The sequence below is a fragment of the Papaver somniferum genome, chromosome 3, assembly GCF_003573695.1.
Source record: "Papaver somniferum cultivar HN1 chromosome 3, ASM357369v1, whole genome shotgun sequence".
NCBI classification, from domain to species: Eukaryota; Viridiplantae; Streptophyta; class Magnoliopsida; order Ranunculales; family Papaveraceae; genus Papaver; species Papaver somniferum.
The window spans coordinates 86,398,940-86,418,257 of record NC_039360.1 but is presented as its reverse complement, the minus strand read 5'-3'; the positions used below and the strand labels follow the sequence as shown (position 1 = coordinate 86,418,257).

General features: G+C 36.7%; 2 protein-coding genes across 2 annotated transcripts; one reads left to right on the top strand and one right to left on the bottom strand.

The window, feature by feature from the left end:
* The first annotated feature begins 6,570 nt into the window (after nt 1–6,570).
* Nucleotides 6,571–8,362, top strand: LOC113356730 (40S ribosomal protein S15). Its single transcript, XM_026599939.1, has 3 exons — nt 6,571–6,881; nt 7,014–7,148; nt 7,940–8,362. Exons 1-3 carry the CDS (start codon nt 6,678–6,680, stop codon nt 8,051–8,053), a joined length of 453 nt encoding a protein of 150 aa, XP_026455724.1. The 5' UTR covers nt 6,571–6,677; the 3' UTR covers nt 8,054–8,362.
* Nucleotides 8,363–8,663: 301 nt separating this feature from the next.
* Nucleotides 8,664–12,480, bottom strand: LOC113356729 (uncharacterized protein At1g76660-like). Its single transcript, XM_026599938.1, has 3 exons — nt 11,975–12,480; nt 9,503–10,679; nt 8,664–9,144 (listed from the first exon to the last, which is right to left on the bottom strand). Exons 1-3 carry the CDS (start codon nt 12,083–12,085, stop codon nt 8,921–8,923), a joined length of 1,512 nt encoding a protein of 503 aa, XP_026455723.1. The 5' UTR covers nt 12,086–12,480; the 3' UTR covers nt 8,664–8,920.
* Between the last annotated feature and the right edge of the window lie 6,838 nt (nt 12,481–19,318).

The following is a 19,318-nucleotide window of genomic DNA, read 5'->3' as shown; positions in this document are numbered from 1 at the left end:
CCATTGGTTGATCTTCTTGATGAATTACATGGTGCTCGAGTATTCACTAAGCTTGATCTGAGATCGGGCTACTACCAAATCATCATGATCCAGACACCCATTTAACATCTTTCCAGGAATTGCCATCATCTTCTAGCCAGCTCATCTCAACTTCCAAACCAGAATGAGCAACAGATATAATCAAGAGGTATGAGAAGGATGAAATTTTCTGAATATAGGAGTAATAAACAATCTTCTGCATCAACTGAGAATCAGAGGACTTCTACTTCACCACCAAAGAGTCAACATAATAATACTTCTGCTCTAAACAATCTGGTTATTCAATCTTCAAGTGTCTCAAGTCCTAAATCAGTTGAACATCCTCAAATATCTATTGCAAAAACTTCAATCAACAGTAAGGGTACTTCTTCATCTGAAAGATCTCCAACAAATGCAGCTCCTGTTGAAACTCCTTTTTTGGAGGTTATAGGAGGAGCTCCTAAATCAGGTATACAACCTACTTCTAGTCCTACAATTCACATTAATAATAATCAATATGAAATTCTACAAGATAATGATAGTGAATACTCTAGTTCTGAGGATGGTGAAATTAAGGAAGTAAGTACTACAAGTTTATTAGAATTTAGTTCAACTTCTCAACCTGTTACTATCTTAAAAAAGAGTACTTCTATTCCTGAGACTGCTGAAGCTAGTAAAATTATTGGAAATGTGAAGAAAAAACCTCCAGAAAAACCAGCAGTTGTTACAAGGAAAGATAGTAAAGAAATTCGGAAACATGTGGTGGATAAAGGGGGTATCACTCCTCCTCTTCAACCTCCTTTCAAATGAAAGTAATCTTCTGGAACATAAGAGGCCTTAAAAGACAGAAGGCCAAAGACAAATTATATTCTTTAGTTAAAACAAATAATCCTTTTCTAGTTTGGATTGTGGAACCAAAGATTAAAGTTAAAAAATGTGGTATTAAACTGCCTGGTATGCATCATCAAATTATACATAACTCTAAGGATAATAATAAGGGTAAGGTTTTTCTGGAATTTCTCTATTCAAACTCCTACTATTGTATCTTCTTCAAATCAATGTATTACTATGAAGGTTGGTGGTGTCTTGGTGACTGGTGTCCATGCAAATTCTTATACAGTAAATAGAAGAGAGTTATCGAAAGAGTTATATGATATTAGTCTGCTTGATAAACCTTGGTTAATCCTGTGGGACTTTAACACTATTTTGAATATTGATGAGAAAAAAGGTGGTAGAAGTCCTCTTACTTCTGTTGTTAGTGAATTTAATGCTTGTGTTGATTCTTGTGGTCTCATTCAAGCTCCAAAAAGTGGGTTAAACTTTTCCTGGTGTAATGGCAAAGTTGGAAGTAAGAGAAATCTCTGCAATTTGGACAGAGCTCTTTTTAATATGAAATGGCTTGACAAGTTCAGTGGTTGGCATTACCATGTGGCTTCTAGGGGGATTTCTGATCATAGTCCACTTATAGGATCTGATACCATCATTAGTAGAGCTTTAAACACCCCATTTAGATTTCAGAAAATGTGGCTCTCTCATCCTTCTTTTCTTCAGCTGGTTTTTGATTCCTGGAATGAAGACATTGATGGTAACCCTATTTTTATATTCATGAACAAACTAAAAAGATTGAAAAAGTGCTTAAAGATTTGGAACTGGGAAGTTTTTGGTGATGTTCAAGTAACTCTTAAAAAAGCTGAAGACAAGGTTATGGAAGAAACTATTAAATCTGATGCAGATCCTTCAAACATTTCTTTATTAAATAATCTAGTAACTGCAAGAGGTGAATATGAAATGGCTTCCAACAATTACAACACTCTTTTAAGAGACAAAGCTAGAATGAATTGGATTAAGGATGGGGATGTGAATACAAAAATTTTCCATGCTAGTATAAAAATGAGACAATCTCAAAATGCTATTACTGAACTGGAAAATTCTTCTGGGGATATTATCACTACTCAGCAGGGTATTTCTGATGTAGTAATTGATCATTTCAGAGCTAAATTTGAATATCAGCCAGTTCATATTAATGAATCCATTTTTTATGTTGTTCCCCAAATTATCTCTGATGTTGACAATAAATTTTTGGAAGAATGTCCTGAGGAAGATGAAATCAAGAATGTTGTTTTTAGTTTGAATATTGATAGTGCTCCAGGTCCTGATGGATTTACTGGAGTATTTTACAGAGCAGCTTGGGATATCATCAAGACCAACTTATTGGAAGCTGTGCAATTTTGCTGGAATAATAACATGATTCCTAGTGGTATGAACTCTAACTTTCTTGTTTTGATTCCTAAGATGAAAGGTGCTAAGAATGCTAATTTTTTTAGACCAATTGGTCTTACCAACTTCTGTTTTAAAATCATAACCAAAATCATTACTGAAAGACTCATTAGATATCTTAAAATCATTACGTTTCCAAAGCAAAAATTCATATAGAAAGTTCAACATTAATTATTGACAAGTACACCATTAATGTTATACCGAGAGCATAGCAAACTATACTTCGAAACTCGTTACAATAAGTTGTAGAAACAAGTAATGAAGATTATTCTTCAACACTTTGTTCATAGATAATTGTCAAGTCACCTTATATATTAAAGCCATAAATGAGTAAGACTGTGAGAACTAGATATAAAAGAAATAGTCGTTCAATAGTTGCTAACCCAGCTTGAAGAATGATGTTTTCGTTTAATCTTAAGTACGTCTTCAAGTCTTTAATGACTAACTAGAGTTCTGTTTCAACATTTATAAATCTTAAGCCTAATCCGACGAAGTTGACTTTAGTTTGCAATTAAAACATCGGGTTTCGGAACTAAACTTGACAACCAAACTTGGCATACCAACTATTGGTGGTTTCAACCGAGCAATACTCTAACACTCCATGAATCTAACTCGAGATCATTTTATGCCCTCCGACAACGATACCTTAAAGTGCCAAATATCTAAACTAATAATATGAAGCTGATACTTACTATGTTTCACACCCTTCAACTGAATGAAAACATAAACCAAGAGTGAAAGTTGGGTCGTTTGATTATAAGATCCATACAATTATTGGGGACTTGGTTTCAGAGGAAAAAAAGATATTATGGTTTTTTTAGCTTGCACAGATGGGATAATTGGTTTTTATGCGAGGGGTGGTCCAATCCCACAAACATTCCATGATTAGACACGCATGATGAACAATATATAAAAGTCGGGGCCTAAAATATAGGCCCAAACGTTTAAGGGGTAAGAATAAACAATTAACCGAGTTATGATAATTAAAGGTCTAAGAGTGAACTACCTAGTGGGCTTGACTAGTGAGTCTGAGAAACAAGATACCCAACGGATTGCAGAGAAAGAACTTTAGGAATTAACTAGCTTAGTAACAAATAAACTAGTGAGTGAGAATATATTAAAATAAAGTAGAAACCTACACTGTAACAATAAATCAGAAATATAAGGGACGGTCATGTAAAATATGATGAATTAATTGCGACAAAGTGAAGTTGTAAAACAAGATGCTTTAATTAACTAGAAAAACAAGTACACAAAGCATTAAATATTACAGGCAGCAAAACTGAAATCAACCACCACACTCTTGTTAGAGACATTCTTGCAACCAAACTTTGGCTTGCAAATATTATAACAAATTAAGGAAAAATCTCATGTGATCTTACTACTGATTTTGTGTAAAGGAGATCCATCCTTGGAGATGTTGATGTTCTAACATATAGTTGGTCTGAATGCAAGCATATTTGTGTAAGCTTAATAAATGTCTCTTTTATGGTCGGTTTCTCTTGGTCGAGATATCCCATCATTGCAACTTCTGCCAAAGTCGAAAAACGCGACAAAACTTTTATAATTTACAACACTTGTTTATTCTTTTCATGTTTGATACTTTTGTCCTTTTAGCCCAATGGTTGTGTCGTTGCTTATTATATTTCAGAGATTTATAAACAACAACGTTATGTCAGTCGGTTCCATATAATATATTTTTATGAGGATAGAGTTTATCATCCACAGATGGTTAATGTTTGCAGCTTGTTATCCATCCGTCCTTGACTATAGTTTCTTTTCCCGATCTTTATGATCAACCATACCCAAGCCCTACCACGTGCCAACTAATCCTGAGGAGTAGGGGTGAGCATGGATTGATTTTCACCTCATCCGCATGCAATCCAATTTATTACGGATTTTAAATTTGGCATCTGCATCCAATCCAACATCCAATGGATGCACGGATGGACGAATTGAACACGGATAACCCAATGGATTTGTTTTATAATTAAAACTTTATATTGGAAGAAGAAAAAACTTACAAAAGTGACTTCAATGTGATGACCAATTAAGAAAAAAGAAAAAGAAAAATCTTGAACTTGCATCTCAATCTCAAGCCCCTAAATATTTGATGGAAGAAAATTACAATGAGATAAATTTGTTATATAATGGAATTGAAAATACTAAACTTACCCCATATTTTATAAAAATACTATAAACACCTCTAATCTAATGGGTGCCGATGATTTTTAAAACTACATTCGCATTAAATCCAAATCCTTTAGATTTCAAAATTTGCATCCGCATCCGCCGATTCATTAGTGGATGATTTGGGCCCATCCGCAAAAATGCGCTTAGTCCAATCGAATCCGTGGATTTTGGGACATATTAATTAGTGATTAGTGAAGAATGATTTTTTAGGGACCATGGTTTTTTTGAGGGGATCATGGTTTTATTAGGCCACCTTCCCTATAGTTATAAGGGGTGTCCTAAAGCGTTGACATGACTAACCTACCCTTAACCTAATTTAATTTAAAACCTACCTAATAATCACCTATATATATAACCACCACCTCCTCACACCACCACCGCCGATTACCACCACCACCACCTCCGATTATCACAACCGCCAACCACCGATTACCACCACCACTTCTTCCCACCACCACCGCCGATTACCACCACCACCTCCGATTATCACCACCACCAACCACCGATTACCACCACCACCTCCGATTACCACCACCACCAACCACCACCACCTCTATATATATAGCTTAATTTAAAACATTAACAAAGATATTCACACAAACCCATTACTTGTCATTCGTTTTTGGTTGAATAAATGAGAAGTAATCATCAAAATGAGTTGAAAATGGAAGTTGCAGAGAGGTTTAATGGAGGGTTTTTCAGAGAAAAGTTCGGTTACGTCACAAAAAATAAGTCTCAGCCGAACTTTTAGTTCGGTTACGTCGCAAAACGTTTGGTTTCGTCGCAAAAAGTTCGGTTATCACGAATTAATTTCTTCTTAACCGAACTCAGAGTTCGGTTGATTAGCAAAAAGACTTTTAACCGAACTCCTTGTATTAGAACAACACAAGTCCATAAGTTCGGTTCCTTCGCAAAATAATATCACCAAACTTTAGTTTACAAAAATAATGAGAAGTCTAAAAGTTAGGTTCGTTCGCAAAAATGTTAAGTTTTCTTTGTAACCGAACTCTATCTTTGAAACTTCGTAACCGAACTCTACCTAATTCGCCAAGAAATAAATTTTGTAGTAACCGAACGTTTGCCTAATTGCATATATGCATATATAAGCTCAGTTCGGTTGATTCACAAAATATGTTGAAGTTTGCGAACCAACCGAACTTCTAACACTAGGTTACTTTTAACCTGCAGTTCGGTTGGGAACTTGGTTGCATTGAAGTTTGCGAACTAACCAAACATACCTCTGTAAATCTTATTACTAAAGTTCGGCTACCTGCGTGTTTGAAGAAAGAAACCGAACTCTGTGTTCGGTTATATGTTCTTGACATTTATTAACCGAACTCCGTGTTCGGTTACCTGTTCTTCACACTTGGTAACCGAACTACCTGAACCTAGCAGAATTTTTTTATAAAAATTTACAGTTTTCTGAATATTTGGACCAATTCAACCACCATTATCTAAGTTTGAAGCATACTTGGGTACCCAAATACTCTTCCTCCGGCTGTGGTTGGTAAAATCCATTATTTTCATCTTGAGATTGAGTTTGTGGAAGAATACATTCACCATCTAAGAAATAACTCATATCTAAATCATTGTGACGATTAACAAATACTCTAGGAGAGGATGGAGATGAAGAATCAGATGAGCTATCATCACTTGAATACTCAAGCTTAGTGAATTGGAAGAAAAAAAATTATTTTCCATGTTTTTTCGTCTTCATCTTCTCTAACTGTACTCTCTCAATAATTCTACTTCTCTAGCTTAATCATTTCACTAATGATTTCACTAATCATTATCCAAAATTAATCAGGAGGATAGTTTAGGTATTAATATAAATGTCTAGATAAGGGATGACCTAGATTTACTTCTAAATGTCTTACTAAAAATAGAACCATGGTCCTCAAAAAAGCCATGGTCCCCAACTCATAACGAGAATAGGGGTGAAGCCTCTCGCCCGCGCTCGAGAATAGGGTTTAGGCCCAACTCATAACGAAGAGGATACGAAGGGAATTTAAGTTTTAACAGGGGTAAGATATGGTATTATGCAACATCATTTCTCATATAAAATCTCCCATTAACCCTAGAACTAGAAAAACCCTCTTATATCATCCATCCTTTCGCCTCTTCGTTACTTTGCTGCCTCAAACCCTAAAAACTCAGAAGAAACCAAGGAAGAAGAAATAGCAGCAATCATGGCGGAACCAGAGGTCGATGTTGCAGGAGCACCAAAAAGAAGGACGTTCAGGAAGTTTGCCTTCAGAGGAGTAGATCTAGATCAGCTTTTGGATATGGGTACTGATGAGTTGGTTAAGCTCTTCACTGCTAGAGCTAGGCGAAGGTTCCAACGTGGTCTTAAGAGGCAACCAATGGCTCTTATCAAGAAGCTCCGTAAGGCTGTAAGTGTTTTCTTCTTAAAATCCTCTTTTTGTTCATCAGTTATTTCTAGTGTTTTTGAGATCTGTATTCTGTTTTTCTGTATCGTCTAATAGTATTTGATTGATTGTTTATGTGTTGTTGATGTTGAGTAGAAGCGTGATGCTCCACAAGGAGAGAAGCCAGAACCTGTTAGGACTCATCTTCGTAACATGATTATCGTCCCTGAGATGATCGGTTCCATTGTTGGTGTCTACAATGGAAAGACCTTTAACCAGGTTGAAATCAAGGTAAACTTTTCAACCTTTTTATGTTCTTTAGTTTTTTTTGTTGTTTGGTCCCTTTTTATTTTGCATCTTGTGAATCAAATATTAGTTTGAATATCTTTTTATGTATTGTGTTTGCTACATCTTTGTATCTGTAAGCATGATTTGATTCCATGTTCTGTATGTTTCATTCATTTCTATTGTCTCAGTTGCTTTTTAGTGTGCTCAGAATGTCTCTGGTTGCTTTTTAGTGAATTTTGGATTGGTAAACAATTAAGTGAAAGTGAGACACATTTGGAATTTATAAGGTTGAACTATCACATTCTAATTTATTTTGTTATGTATTGCTGTATTTATCACTGTTCCTTCCAAATCTATTAGGTTTATAAGTTGTTAATGGTCACTACCATCTGAACATTGAATTTTAGCCTTGAATTTTACTGTTGTCATTATGTGGCTTCTTTGTTTCTTACATGAGATGTGATTGCACATAACTATAGGTTAGTAGTCCGTCGAACAATACAATTTAGGTCTCGCATAGTACTCTTTGTTCATACTGAGTTGGTGCTGTGGTTGTTAATCATTTATCATCTGGATTTGTTTTTCTGCGTACTTGATGAATGAGAATTGTGATTGATTTGTGGCTATATTATCATAGACAATTTTAGAGCCCACTGCATCCTGCTTTGAGTTCTTGAATAGGCTAGATCAAATTTGTATTCAAAGCCAATAGCAGAAGTACAAAAAAGATGAAAGTTTGTTGATTTGTTCATTTGATTGATTTGTTGCCTAAAGCTCCTCCTTTGTTGATGCAGCCTGAGATGATTGGTCACTATTTGGCTGAGTTCTCTATCTCATACAAACCCGTGAAGCATGGTAGGCCCGGTATTGGAGCTACTCACTCATCTAGGTTCATTCCCCTCAAGTAAGAATGCTGGTTGTTGCTGTTTGCTGCCATCATCAGTTTCGCCACCAAATTCTCTTTCACCATATATCATCAGAGACATGCTTTTGGAGTTAATAGGCTATTTGTGTTCCGTTTGGAGTATTCTACCAATGTTTTGCTTTTAAATTAGAGTTCCAGAATTACTGCTTGATGTTGCTGTCTTTTAGTTAAACATCTTAATTTTGTTGGTGATTTTGGTTAATAGAAAAAACTTAAGGATTTCTTATGCTTTGGGAATATCTGTCTGAATTTTTTAAAGAGTTCTGGGCAAATCAGATACCTTTGGCAAAGAGAGATCATTCCAGCATTGTTTATATTTCTTTGGGGTACAAGATGGTTAACCTTTTGAGTTGTCTAGACTCTCAGACAGTTTGTGTGTTTTTTTTTTGCTCTCTACCAGAGATATGACCAGGATTTGGTGCATAGCATAGTGATCTTTAGTTAACATGATAGTCTCTACCTTCGTAATACTGAATCCAATAATGTTTTAGCTATCTGATAAAGAGGACTTTCAATCCTTTCGACAGAACGATATGATTACTTTCATTTTGCCAAATTGGTGGAGATCCCATTTGGCATTGCAGTGGTGATGGTTGATGCAAAGAAAACCGCAATAAACATGTTGAAGTTATTACGCCCAGAGATCGGATCGAAAAGGAATGTCGGCCCAAATACATAAGAAAGAACAAAACGATGGAGGAGTGAGAAACACCACCCACCCACACTCATCTCATCCAAACAGATCTGGAAAATATAAAAGATCCCTACCAAGAAACTAACTATCAGCAGATTCAGTACACTACACACACGACGCAAAAAAGTTCCTCCTCTTTTTTCAGTCATCATTTTGTTAGCCTCTCCATGCAAAATCTCCTCTTCCTTCTCTCAAACTTCTTCCTCTTCTGTAATCAACTTCTGCGTCAGAGCTTGATGAACCTAACCTGTGGTATCTCTTGTTGGATTTAGAACTTCCCATCATTGAGAATATGTCCTCTTCATCAGTCAAAGCGTGGTTCTGATCAAGCTTTCTGTGCTCTGAAGCTTCCCCACTTGTCTGCTTCTCTGGTCTATGATCTGAAACATTTAAGGAAAACAAATAACATTAACCAACTAAGACAGCAACAAAAAAAAGGGTCTTTTTATCTTTCAACTAATTGTTCATTCAGTTAACTATGATCTCTCGAACTTAATGCCCAAGAGGTCGAGGTGGTAATGCATGCATGACAAGGAACCAAAGAGAAGACTGATGTACATCATTTTGGTTTCTGAACTGACTAGCACCCAAATTCGAAACCCCAAGCATCTGGGGGAATTTTAATATTTGGAACATAAATCCCAGGCAACACACAATTTATGAGCTAACCTAAAATAGTTGGTACTTTCGTAGCAAATATACGAACAGTAAGAGATGATCTTAGAAATATTTATTCACCTTTGAAACCATTGCGTAAGTGCTCCTTCACTTTGCCATGAACACGACCCAGCACCTGATCTGATGTTGATTTTGGGCCTCTGAAATCCAACAATTTCATTTTTGTTGTTTGCTTGTTTTCTTCCCCATTATACATTTCAGGTATTGATTCTTCCAAGTTCAAATTACTAGATGCAAAAGGGGCTATGGTAAAATTTTCATCTAAAACATCATCTGAAATTTCTACATAATGCGGAGTTGTGATAATTTCATCGGCACTAAATCCGAAGGATGCTCGGTATGCTTCAACTTCTTCAACATCTGCCTTTTTATTGTGCTTTCCATTACTCACGTGAACATCAGCTTCTCTGGAAATGCTTAAACGCCCTCCATTATGAGGATATAAATGATATGACTGCTGAGCTTGATCCAGATAGAATTGTGCAGAAGTCGCAGGGCAGAAGAAACCAGCATCTTGGGAGAGCATGAAATTTTTCGACCCAGGTGTATCAAGTCCAAATAACCTAGATGATGGGCTTCGAGGATATTGAGAATCTTGGGCAGAGATTGAAGTACCCCATCGATCAGGAAATGATGAAGGGGATCGTCCTCCATCACCAGGAGTTCTTGAAATTGGTGAAATGAGACTGCTCGCTGGACTTTCAGGATAAAGCGGATATGTTGCTTGAAGGTCATTAGCACTAACATAACCAGATTTGCCACCACTTTTAAGATCCATTGAAGATGAAAGAAACTGAGCGTAAGGTACATCTGGAGATGAGGGAGTCGTAAGGTGATTCAATTCTGGTGGAGGAGTGAAAGGAGCAGTAGATGGTTCAGTTGTATAAGTTGAAAAAACGGGAGGAGAGACCAGTTGAGTTTCATTGGCATAAGGCCCTGTAGCATACATGCTAGAAGAAGGACCTCCAGGAGAATTGGCAGACAATGACAAGAAACAGCTTGGTGATTGAGCAGTAGAAGGTAGGGCAGAGTTTGTAAAAGATGCTGGGGAAGATGGTGGAGCTAGAAGAGATGGTGATATTGTTGTAGTTTGGTGAGAGCCGCCAGGTGCAGGCCCATTTCCGCGGTTTCCTGATGTATTCCCCTCTGGAATACGAGTTGCAGGTACAATCCGTTTCCCACCTTTCTGCGATCCGAAGCATGATAACCCACCCCAGCAGCCTCCCCATCTCCTTCGCTGCACAGTAAGGTTAAGGTTCAGGTTATGTATTGTATATCACACAAATACTAAAGCATAAATAACAAAATTGACGAAGCATATACATAAGTTCAACCCAAATCTATAAGTAAATGTATATCAAGCTTTTGGCCTGATCCCATATTATTCTATATCACATAATGTGTGATCTGGTCATATAAGAAAAGATCTTTGCCAAGATAAGTAAACTATGCTATTCACCCATGAGTAGATTCGTGCATTGTGATTCATAGAAAAAACTTCCAACTACCAGTGGTTTACCTCCCTAACACTACATATACTACCAGTGCTGTGTATGCAAACCCACCAAAACACAGGGTTAGTTGTTGGACCCTTCTTAGCAACCAGTGGAACCTAACATTATTACAGGCATATTTGACTTCAAAATTCTATTCAGGTGTGTGACACTGAAATGTTAAAGAAGTTTACAGCAAGTGTAAACACCGTGTGAAGCATCTCATGATTCCGAACCTTGTAGAGATGTGGAGAAACAGGAGAATAAAAGAAATATTTGACAAAACAAGTTCAAAATGACATTGAGGTTGATTAATAACGAAAGAAACCTGAAACATGTTATAGAGAAAGTAGATAACATGTTTCTACCTTAATCACTAAAAATAAAGCACCAGTTAAATCAAAACCCTTAACAACTACCTAAAATAAGAAGCTCAATGCATACCAGTTGTGAAGATGGCGCAATATCAATTAGCTAAATACAAAACACTAAGCACAGACTAGATCACTATAAAGCAGAACCCAAGCATTTCAGAAAGGAACTTAAGAACAACTACTACCCAATAATATCAAAGCTAACAACTTAGTACTAATACACTAAATCAAAGCCAAAGTTTGGTAAAACCTCAATCTAGGTTAAATTTACAGTAACTAAATGAAAGATCAACAACAATCAAACAAAGTAAACAACAAGTGGAGAAGTTATTTCACATAATGCCCTAAATCTGACAAACAATAACCTCATATGTATTTTGAACCTCCATAATTCCTGTATTTCCTTGGACTGGTTCTCAGTCTTTCTGTGATAATCTTGCTTTATACCCTCTTTATTTTAGTCAGTGATAATCTTGCTTTAGTGATCAAAAGATAATAACCTCATACTTTCAAAATGCAAAGAATAACTAGCAAATTCCATTAAAAAAATTACTCCATAAAAGACAAAAATCAAGAATCAAATTAATCACAAATCTAAAAAAATTGTTTTACTCTGGCAAAAAGAAAAAAAAAAGTAAAATGCATTTTTATTTGTTTTTTTTTACCCGTTCATGGTGATGATGAAACCTAGTTGGAGAACCGATATCAGTAGTTGCAGCACTAATCGAAGCTCCACCATTTCTTACACTACTTACTCCTCCATTACCAGCCATCATAACTTATCTCTAATTTTTCTCTTTCTCTCTCACATTTTCTAATAAAAAAGAAAAAAAAGAGAGATCTGAAATTGTGTACTTTTTCTTTTTCAGATCAGAAATAAGAATGGAGATAATTAATTAAATTTAGTTGTAAATAACAAAGTAAGAAGGAGAAGAATGGAAATGAAAAGGGGAAAAGATCATCTTCTTCACAAGCTCTCTCTACTCACTTCATTAATGAAGTTCAGAGAGTGACTTAAAGATATAGAAAGAAAATGAAAGTTTTTTGGTTTGGAGTTTAAGAGAGTGAGAATACGGAGAAGGAGAAGAAGAAGAAGAAGAAGAAAAGGATTTGTGTAAATCTGTGAATGTTAAAAAGAGAAAAAAAGAAAAAGAAAAGTGTGATTTTAGGATTCGTGAAAGCAAAAATAGAAAAGAGAAAGAAAGAAAAGACTGAGCGAGTCTCAGAGAGAGAGTGAGTGAAACAAAGAAAGAACAAAGTGAGCGTAGGATAACAAAGTGTACGCCCTCCAAACTCTTTTTGTTCATGGCCCTCTGTCCTTAATATAAGTCCGCGATCTTCGCTTCTCTGTTCCCACGGGTTACGGTTCTTCCTTTCTCAGATACACTTGAAAGGTTTTTTGTTTAGCCTCGGTAAACAAACCGAACCTGTTTTACTCGGTCTAGGCTCGGTTGTACTAATGGTATTTTTCATTCCCAAAAACGCCCTTAACGTTTAATCTAATTTTCAGAATGTTGTCCTACAAGGCTTCTGCTCTGCCCATCGTTTCCCGTGGGGTGTTTATTCACCAACCAAATGATTTGCAAATACACTACACGAGTCAGTTGTGATGAAGTCGTGAGACTCGTGAATCGTTTCTTTTTCTTCTTTTGCAAATTAATTACAAGACAAGAGAGAGCGAATCGTGATGCGTTGACTCGTGACGAGTTTTATTTTCCGGATGGAGCGGGGAGTGAAAGCATGTGCTCCTGTGGGGGTGGGAATGGTTTTTGGCACCGGCTAATTGGATTAACTGAAGAGAGAGCGGGACAATAAAGCAGTTAGGCGGCCCTTTTGGTTCTCGCGGGGGTCCTACATGCAGCCAATTAGATAAATGCACGTAGATTAAGAATACGCACGCCAATGTGGTTTGTGTGGGCAATGAACTCCTAGGGTCTACCAAAAAACACTTTATTTTCTCAGCTTTGAATTCCTTAACAAGTCGCTTTCTCGTCTTTTGGTTTTGCTTGGTATTAAAACTAAGGGAGTATATCGTCCCCAAGTAAAATTTACTTTCCTCGAGATACGTCTCAAAAATCTTAACATGGTACAAAGACAGCAGCCACATGATAAACTTACAATGAGCTTGGTACGACGGTACTTAGCACCCAAAGCACCGATGGTAGTAAAAAGGGGTGCCAGCCGACATTGCGAGCAAGAGCAACATGCAGAGTTTTGTGTTTCTTTTCGATGTCTACATAGTAAAAGTATCATGGGACGTTATGGCAACAACAGTAGAATTAGGCCACGTAATTCCCAAAGCCGGAAACTGTTTCCTCCTAAACACGACTAGTTAATAGTTAGGTACACATACATAAATGATGGGCCCCGCCTAGTGGCTACGATGGCACTAGAGACAACAAACGTATTAGAATATCGTGGTTTTAAATTATTTTAAAATTTCAAGGAATGAGAAGAATTTAGATTAAAACAATCCTTAAGCACGTGCAAGCTCGTGCATGTGGTTTGACCATGTGTGAGCAAGAGAAAAGATGGTGATACGAAAGTTAGGTGATGAAAAATGGCCACAAAAAATGACGCAGAGGTAGGAGAAAGTTTGGCAGCATACGAGGCCATCAAATGGCTCAAGGTGAAAAGCTACCACAAAATAGTCATCATAGGAGATGAAAAAAAAAATATATTATCTCCTACTTAAATAAAAGTTCTAACCAAATTAGCTACTCTAGTTGTACTATTCTAGATGATTGTTTCTTGATCACTTTGTTTTTGTTAATTTTTATCACATTAGTCGTGATCTAAATGGATCAGCAGACAAAGCTGCCAAAATCAACAGAATAAATGATGTAACAGCTGTAGGATCAGAATCTCGCAACAATAATATCTTAGCGAGATTATCAACAACACAACACAACAGCGTCACAGAACAATTTCAAAAATGATATAACAAACGACGTCAGCTAAAATCATGAGAAAGATGTGATGGTCCTGCGAAAATTAGAGAGTTTGCGAGATTAAGATTTATAAGGTTGCGAGAATATCACAAGTCATTTCCGAAAATAAAGGACAGATTAGCTGTCATCCACGGTGTATTTCCCTATAAATAGTCGTTCAGTTGTAAAGAAAGGGAGAGATCTTTTTTGAGTAAGAAACAAGTAAATATGAGAGAGAAAGTCTAGAGCAGAGGTTATTCTTGATTCCTTTATCTTTTCTTGTAAGAATATTCAAAAATTGATCAATAAAATTAAGAGTGTAAATCTAAAAATGAGTTGAGTAATAATGAAATCATATGAGGGGTGTAGTGTAGGATTTCCTGCAACTACATAATGACGCTAGAAACAGGGACTTCAAGATCGAAAGTTGAAGATTGTTGTTGAGAATGTTCAAATCAAGAAAGTGATTAAATAAATCAGTGAACCAGTTAAAAGAAAGATGATTAGAATTAATGAAGATGACAAAAGATTGGAGTGTAATATGATAACAAAAACGATGGTTAATGAATTCCATGAAAACATCAAAGGAAGAATACATAAACGAAATTTTGAAGGAAGGAAGGTTATGGCAGTAGAAAAGACATCACCCATGAAAGATTGGGAAAAGCAAAAAATTACATTCATGGCGGAAGAAATACCAAAAGAAAATTTGAACCACACATCTCCGTTGGTTATTACAGTGCCTATTACGCGAAAAGAGAAGGAGACAACAACAAAATCCACGGGAGAATGGATATTGAACAGAACTTTAATCGATACAGGAAGTTCAGTGGATATAATATTTTATCATGCATTCCGGGGAATGGGATTTAAAGATGAAGAAATGTCCAGTTCAACATATTTTGTTTACGGCTTTGGAAAATCCACAACAAAACCTAAAGGAGAAATAGTGGTACGAATTCCACTTGGAGAGATCGAAACACACGTAACACTGTGCGTGGTGGATATGGAATCGCCATATAATATGTTATTAGGAAGACCATGGATACATGCGATAAAAGCTGTAGTATCAACGTTGCATCAATGTATTAAATTCCCCACACCAAATGGAATAGGTGAAATCAGAGGAGATGTTGACAATGCGAAATTATGTCATCAAATTGAAGTAAAGCATTATGAAGGACAAGCAAAAAAGAAACAATTTCGCAGAAAGTTGGCAAAGGAAGCAAAGAAAGAAGAAGAATTTAGAGTATATATGATAAGGGCAAAAGAAGGCAAAGGAATACCCAGCGAAATTTCGGAAGGAAGGAGAAGGACCTGTGAAAACAATAAAAGAACCAACACCAATGGGAGAACCTAAACCCAGTTACACTGCCGCAGAACCAACAAAAGAAATAAACGTTGGGACTATAGAAGAACCTCTAATATTGAGAATTGGAACCAAAATGGATGTGGAAGAAGAAGAAAGAACTGTTAACCTTTTGCGAGAATATAAAGATGTTTTCGCAGGAAGCATGGATGAGATACCGGGAATAGATCCATCAATTGCATGCCACAAGTTGGAGATTAACAAAAATGTGAGACCATTTAAACAGAGTAAGAAAAATTGCAACAACTTACCATTCCCAAATAGAAGAAGAACTACAGAAAATGCTTGATGCGGGAATCATAAGAGAAGCTAAATACCCAGAATGGATAGCGAATATGGTCATTGTCCCAAAAAAAACAAAGGAATCAGGATTTGCATAGATTTCACTGATTTAAACAAAGCTTGCCCCAAAGATATTTTCCGTTACCAGATATTCCTCAAATGGTGGAATCCGCAGCGGGAAACGATAGAGTATCGTCTTTAGATGGGTACAAAGGGTATAACCAAATCCCTCTCGCTGAAGAAGATCAAGAACATACTGCTTTTCGCCCCTAGAGGTTTATATTGTTACACGAAAATGCCATTTGGTTTGCGAAATGCGGGAGCGACATACCAAAGAATGGTAGAGAAGGTGTTCGCAAAATGGATACACAAAACATTAGAAGTATACGTGGATGACATGTTAGTAAAGAGTAAAGAAGCTAAAGACCATGTACAAGACCTGAGGGAGATTTTTGAACAAATGCGGCAGTATAACATTAAATTGAATCCTGAGAAGTGTACTATTGGAGTTGCATCGGGAAATTTTTAGGCTACATTGTATCAAAGGAAGGAATACAGGTTGATCCAGAAAAAGTGCAAGCAGTTCGTGACATGCCAACACCAGCAACAATAAAAGATGTACAGAAGTTTGGGCTTCTAGCTTCGCTGGGGAGATTCATTTCGCGATCATCAGACAAATGCAAATATTTTTTCGATATACTCAAGAAGGGTGCGAAATTTAAATGGACATGAATGTGAAAAAGCTTTTCAAGGGATCAAAGAACATCTTATGAATACAACTATTTTACAAAAAGCAGAATCAGGAGAAGAATTATTGATCTATCTTGCGACGACGTCGCATGCATTAAGTGTTGTGTTATTGCGAGTAGACGCAGGAGTGGAGAAACCCATTTATTACATTAGCAAAACTTTTAATACTGCCGAGAAGAATTACTCAAAGATTGAGAAGTTAATCTTAGCATTAGTTTATGCATTTTAAGCTCCGCATATATTTTCAGCGCATAAGATAAAGGTATTAACAAAAGTACCAATTGAATCAGTGATGAAGAATTCTAAAAGATCAGGAAGAGTGGAGAGATGGAATGCACAAGTAGGCCACTTTGATATTAAATATGAAATTTTGTCTTCACCAAAATCACAAGTTGTTGCAGATTTCTTGGCAGAATTTCCTTTAGAAGAAGATGAAGCAGTAGAAGAAATGATGGATATAGAAGAAGAACACGGAGATCCAAAAGATTTTAACAGAACCAAATAGATGGGAGATATTGGTAGATGGATCATCAAATGGAGAAGGAAATGGAGTTGGAATTGTTTTAATTTCGCCGAAGGAATAAAGATGGCTTTTTCATTCAGATTGGAATTGCATCCACTAATAATGAAAAAATATGAAGCTGTGATACATGCCTTAAAATTCGCAATAGAAATGAAACTAGAAAATGCCAGGATCACTAGTGATTCGCAGCTAGTTATTCGCCAAATAAAGGGAGAGTATACTACAAATGAACCATCCTTGAAGAAATACAAGAAGCTCGTTGAAGAATTGTCAGCGAAAATCCCAAAAAAAATGGAGGCACATTTCAAGAAAGGATAACAGACTCGCAGACGCTTTTGCTTTCATCTCAAGCATGATGACAGATCCAACTGCGAGATGCATAAAAATACAAACACTTCTGTCACCATCAATCAATAAAGAAGAAGAAGAAGTGGATGTGATGATAATAGACAATGAAGAAGAAGAACAAACGAACAATATCGCAGACTGGAGAATGGAACTTCATGCATATTTGGCGAAAGGAGAAACACCAAGAAATAGATTGGAAACACACAATTAAAAAGCCGCAACGAATTATGAATTAAGAGATGGGTTGCTATACCGAAAATCCTTTAATGGACCATCACTCAGATGTTTGACACGAGAGGAAGGAGAAAAAGTGCTAAAAATGTTACATAGTGGGGATGCTGGCAATCATAGCGGGGGAAGATCTTTGGCACATAGAGAAAAATGCAAGGCTATTACTGGCCATACATGCACGAAGATGAAAAACAAATATCAAGACGTTGCGCGAAGATTGTCAGGCATGGAAAGAAAATACATGCACCTGGAGCACCACTATCATCTTCAACCAGTGTGTGGCCTTTTGGAAAGTGGGGCTTAGATATTGTGGGCCATTTTTACCAGGTTCTGGACAAAGAAGATATTTAATAGTCGCAACAGATTATTTCACAAAATGGACAGAAGTGAAGGCAGTACATATTCGCGACAAAGATATCTTTACATTCATATTCGAAAATATCATTTGCAGATTCGGAATTCCTGCGCAGTTGGTATCTGATAATGGGAAAATTTGAAGGACAGAATATAGAAATGCTACTTAATGCATTCAAGATAAAATGTGGAAAGTCTACTCCTTTGTATCCACAAGCTAATGGGCAGGTAGAAGCAACAAACAAAACAATTGCAGATATATTAAGAAGAAATTGGAAGGACATCACAGAGCATGGTGCGAACAAGTACATAATGCAGTATGGGCTTATAATACAACTAGAAGAGAAGCTACTGGAATGTCACCTTTTTGTTTAACATACGGAGTTGAAGCGGTGTTACCAACAGAAGTTGTTATTCCGACAAAAAAAGAGAAGCTTGGGAGAAAAATCTTAGTGCGGGTTTGATCTTAAATAAACTTGATGAATTAGAAGAAAGAAGAGAAAAAGCTTTACAACATATGGAGAATTATCAGCGAAGATTAGCCCGAGAATATAATAAACGTGTCAAAGTACGCGAATTCAACCAGGAGATTTAGTTCTGCGAGAGACACCAATATATCAGAGAAAATGGTGGAAAATTAGCGAAAAAATGGGATGGACCTTACATCATTAAGGAGATAGTTGGAAAGGAGCTTATAGATTAATGGATCCAGAAGGAGAGATGTTGGTCATAGACTTGACAGACCATGGAACAGGTTGTATTAAAAAGATATTATCCGTAAGAAGCTTTGAGAAGTTATGGATTCTGAAAAATAATTGCAAGATTATTCATATCAAAACAAGATCATGATGTGCGAAATTTTCGCAGAGATAATCACAGAACAATGACATAAAAGAAAGGGGCGAACCTTTATGGCGTACACCCTAGTTCGCGAATAAAATTTCGCAAGAGGCAAATGTAAGACCTAAAGTACGTCATATTAGGGGGTACCTGCATGGCTCAGGGAAAGGCTACACCGCCACCGGAACCTGAGTCATGGAGATTTGGGGTCAATAAAGCCCATCCGGGAGAGGCACCTTGGATTCTCAGCTTAAGCATATGACTTGGGTTGGGCGACTAAGGTAATAAGGACTCTCCCAAGGAGTGCAGATCTGATCAAGGCGCCGAGGTACACGGTTGAGTCAAGAGTCCAGGGACGTTTGAAGCGTACCTTCCATTCTTG

Excerpts from the sequence above, each read along its gene's own strand:
- LOC113356730 (XM_026599939.1), top strand. The coding sequence starts at position 6,678 with ATGGCGGAACCAGAGGTCGATGTTGCAGGAGCACCAAAAAGAAGGACG. Across the intron at positions 6,882-7,013 it reads TCAAGAAGCTCCGTAAGGCT|AAGCGTGATGCTCCACAAGG; the intron begins GTAAGTGTTTTC and ends GATGTTGAGTAG. Across the intron at positions 7,149-7,939 it reads TTAACCAGGTTGAAATCAAG|CCTGAGATGATTGGTCACTA; the intron begins GTAAACTTTTCA and ends TTGTTGATGCAG.
- LOC113356729 (XM_026599938.1), bottom strand. The coding sequence starts at position 12,085 with ATGATGGCTGGTAATGGAGGAGTAAGTAGTGTAAGAAATGGTGGAGCT. Across the intron at positions 10,680-11,974 it reads TTCATCATCACCATGAACGG|CGAAGGAGATGGGGAGGCTG; the intron begins GTAAAAAAAAAC and ends CTTACTGTGCAG. Across the intron at positions 9,145-9,502 it reads CTTACGCAATGGTTTCAAAG|ATCATAGACCAGAGAAGCAG; the intron begins GTGAATAAATAT and ends TAAATGTTTCAG.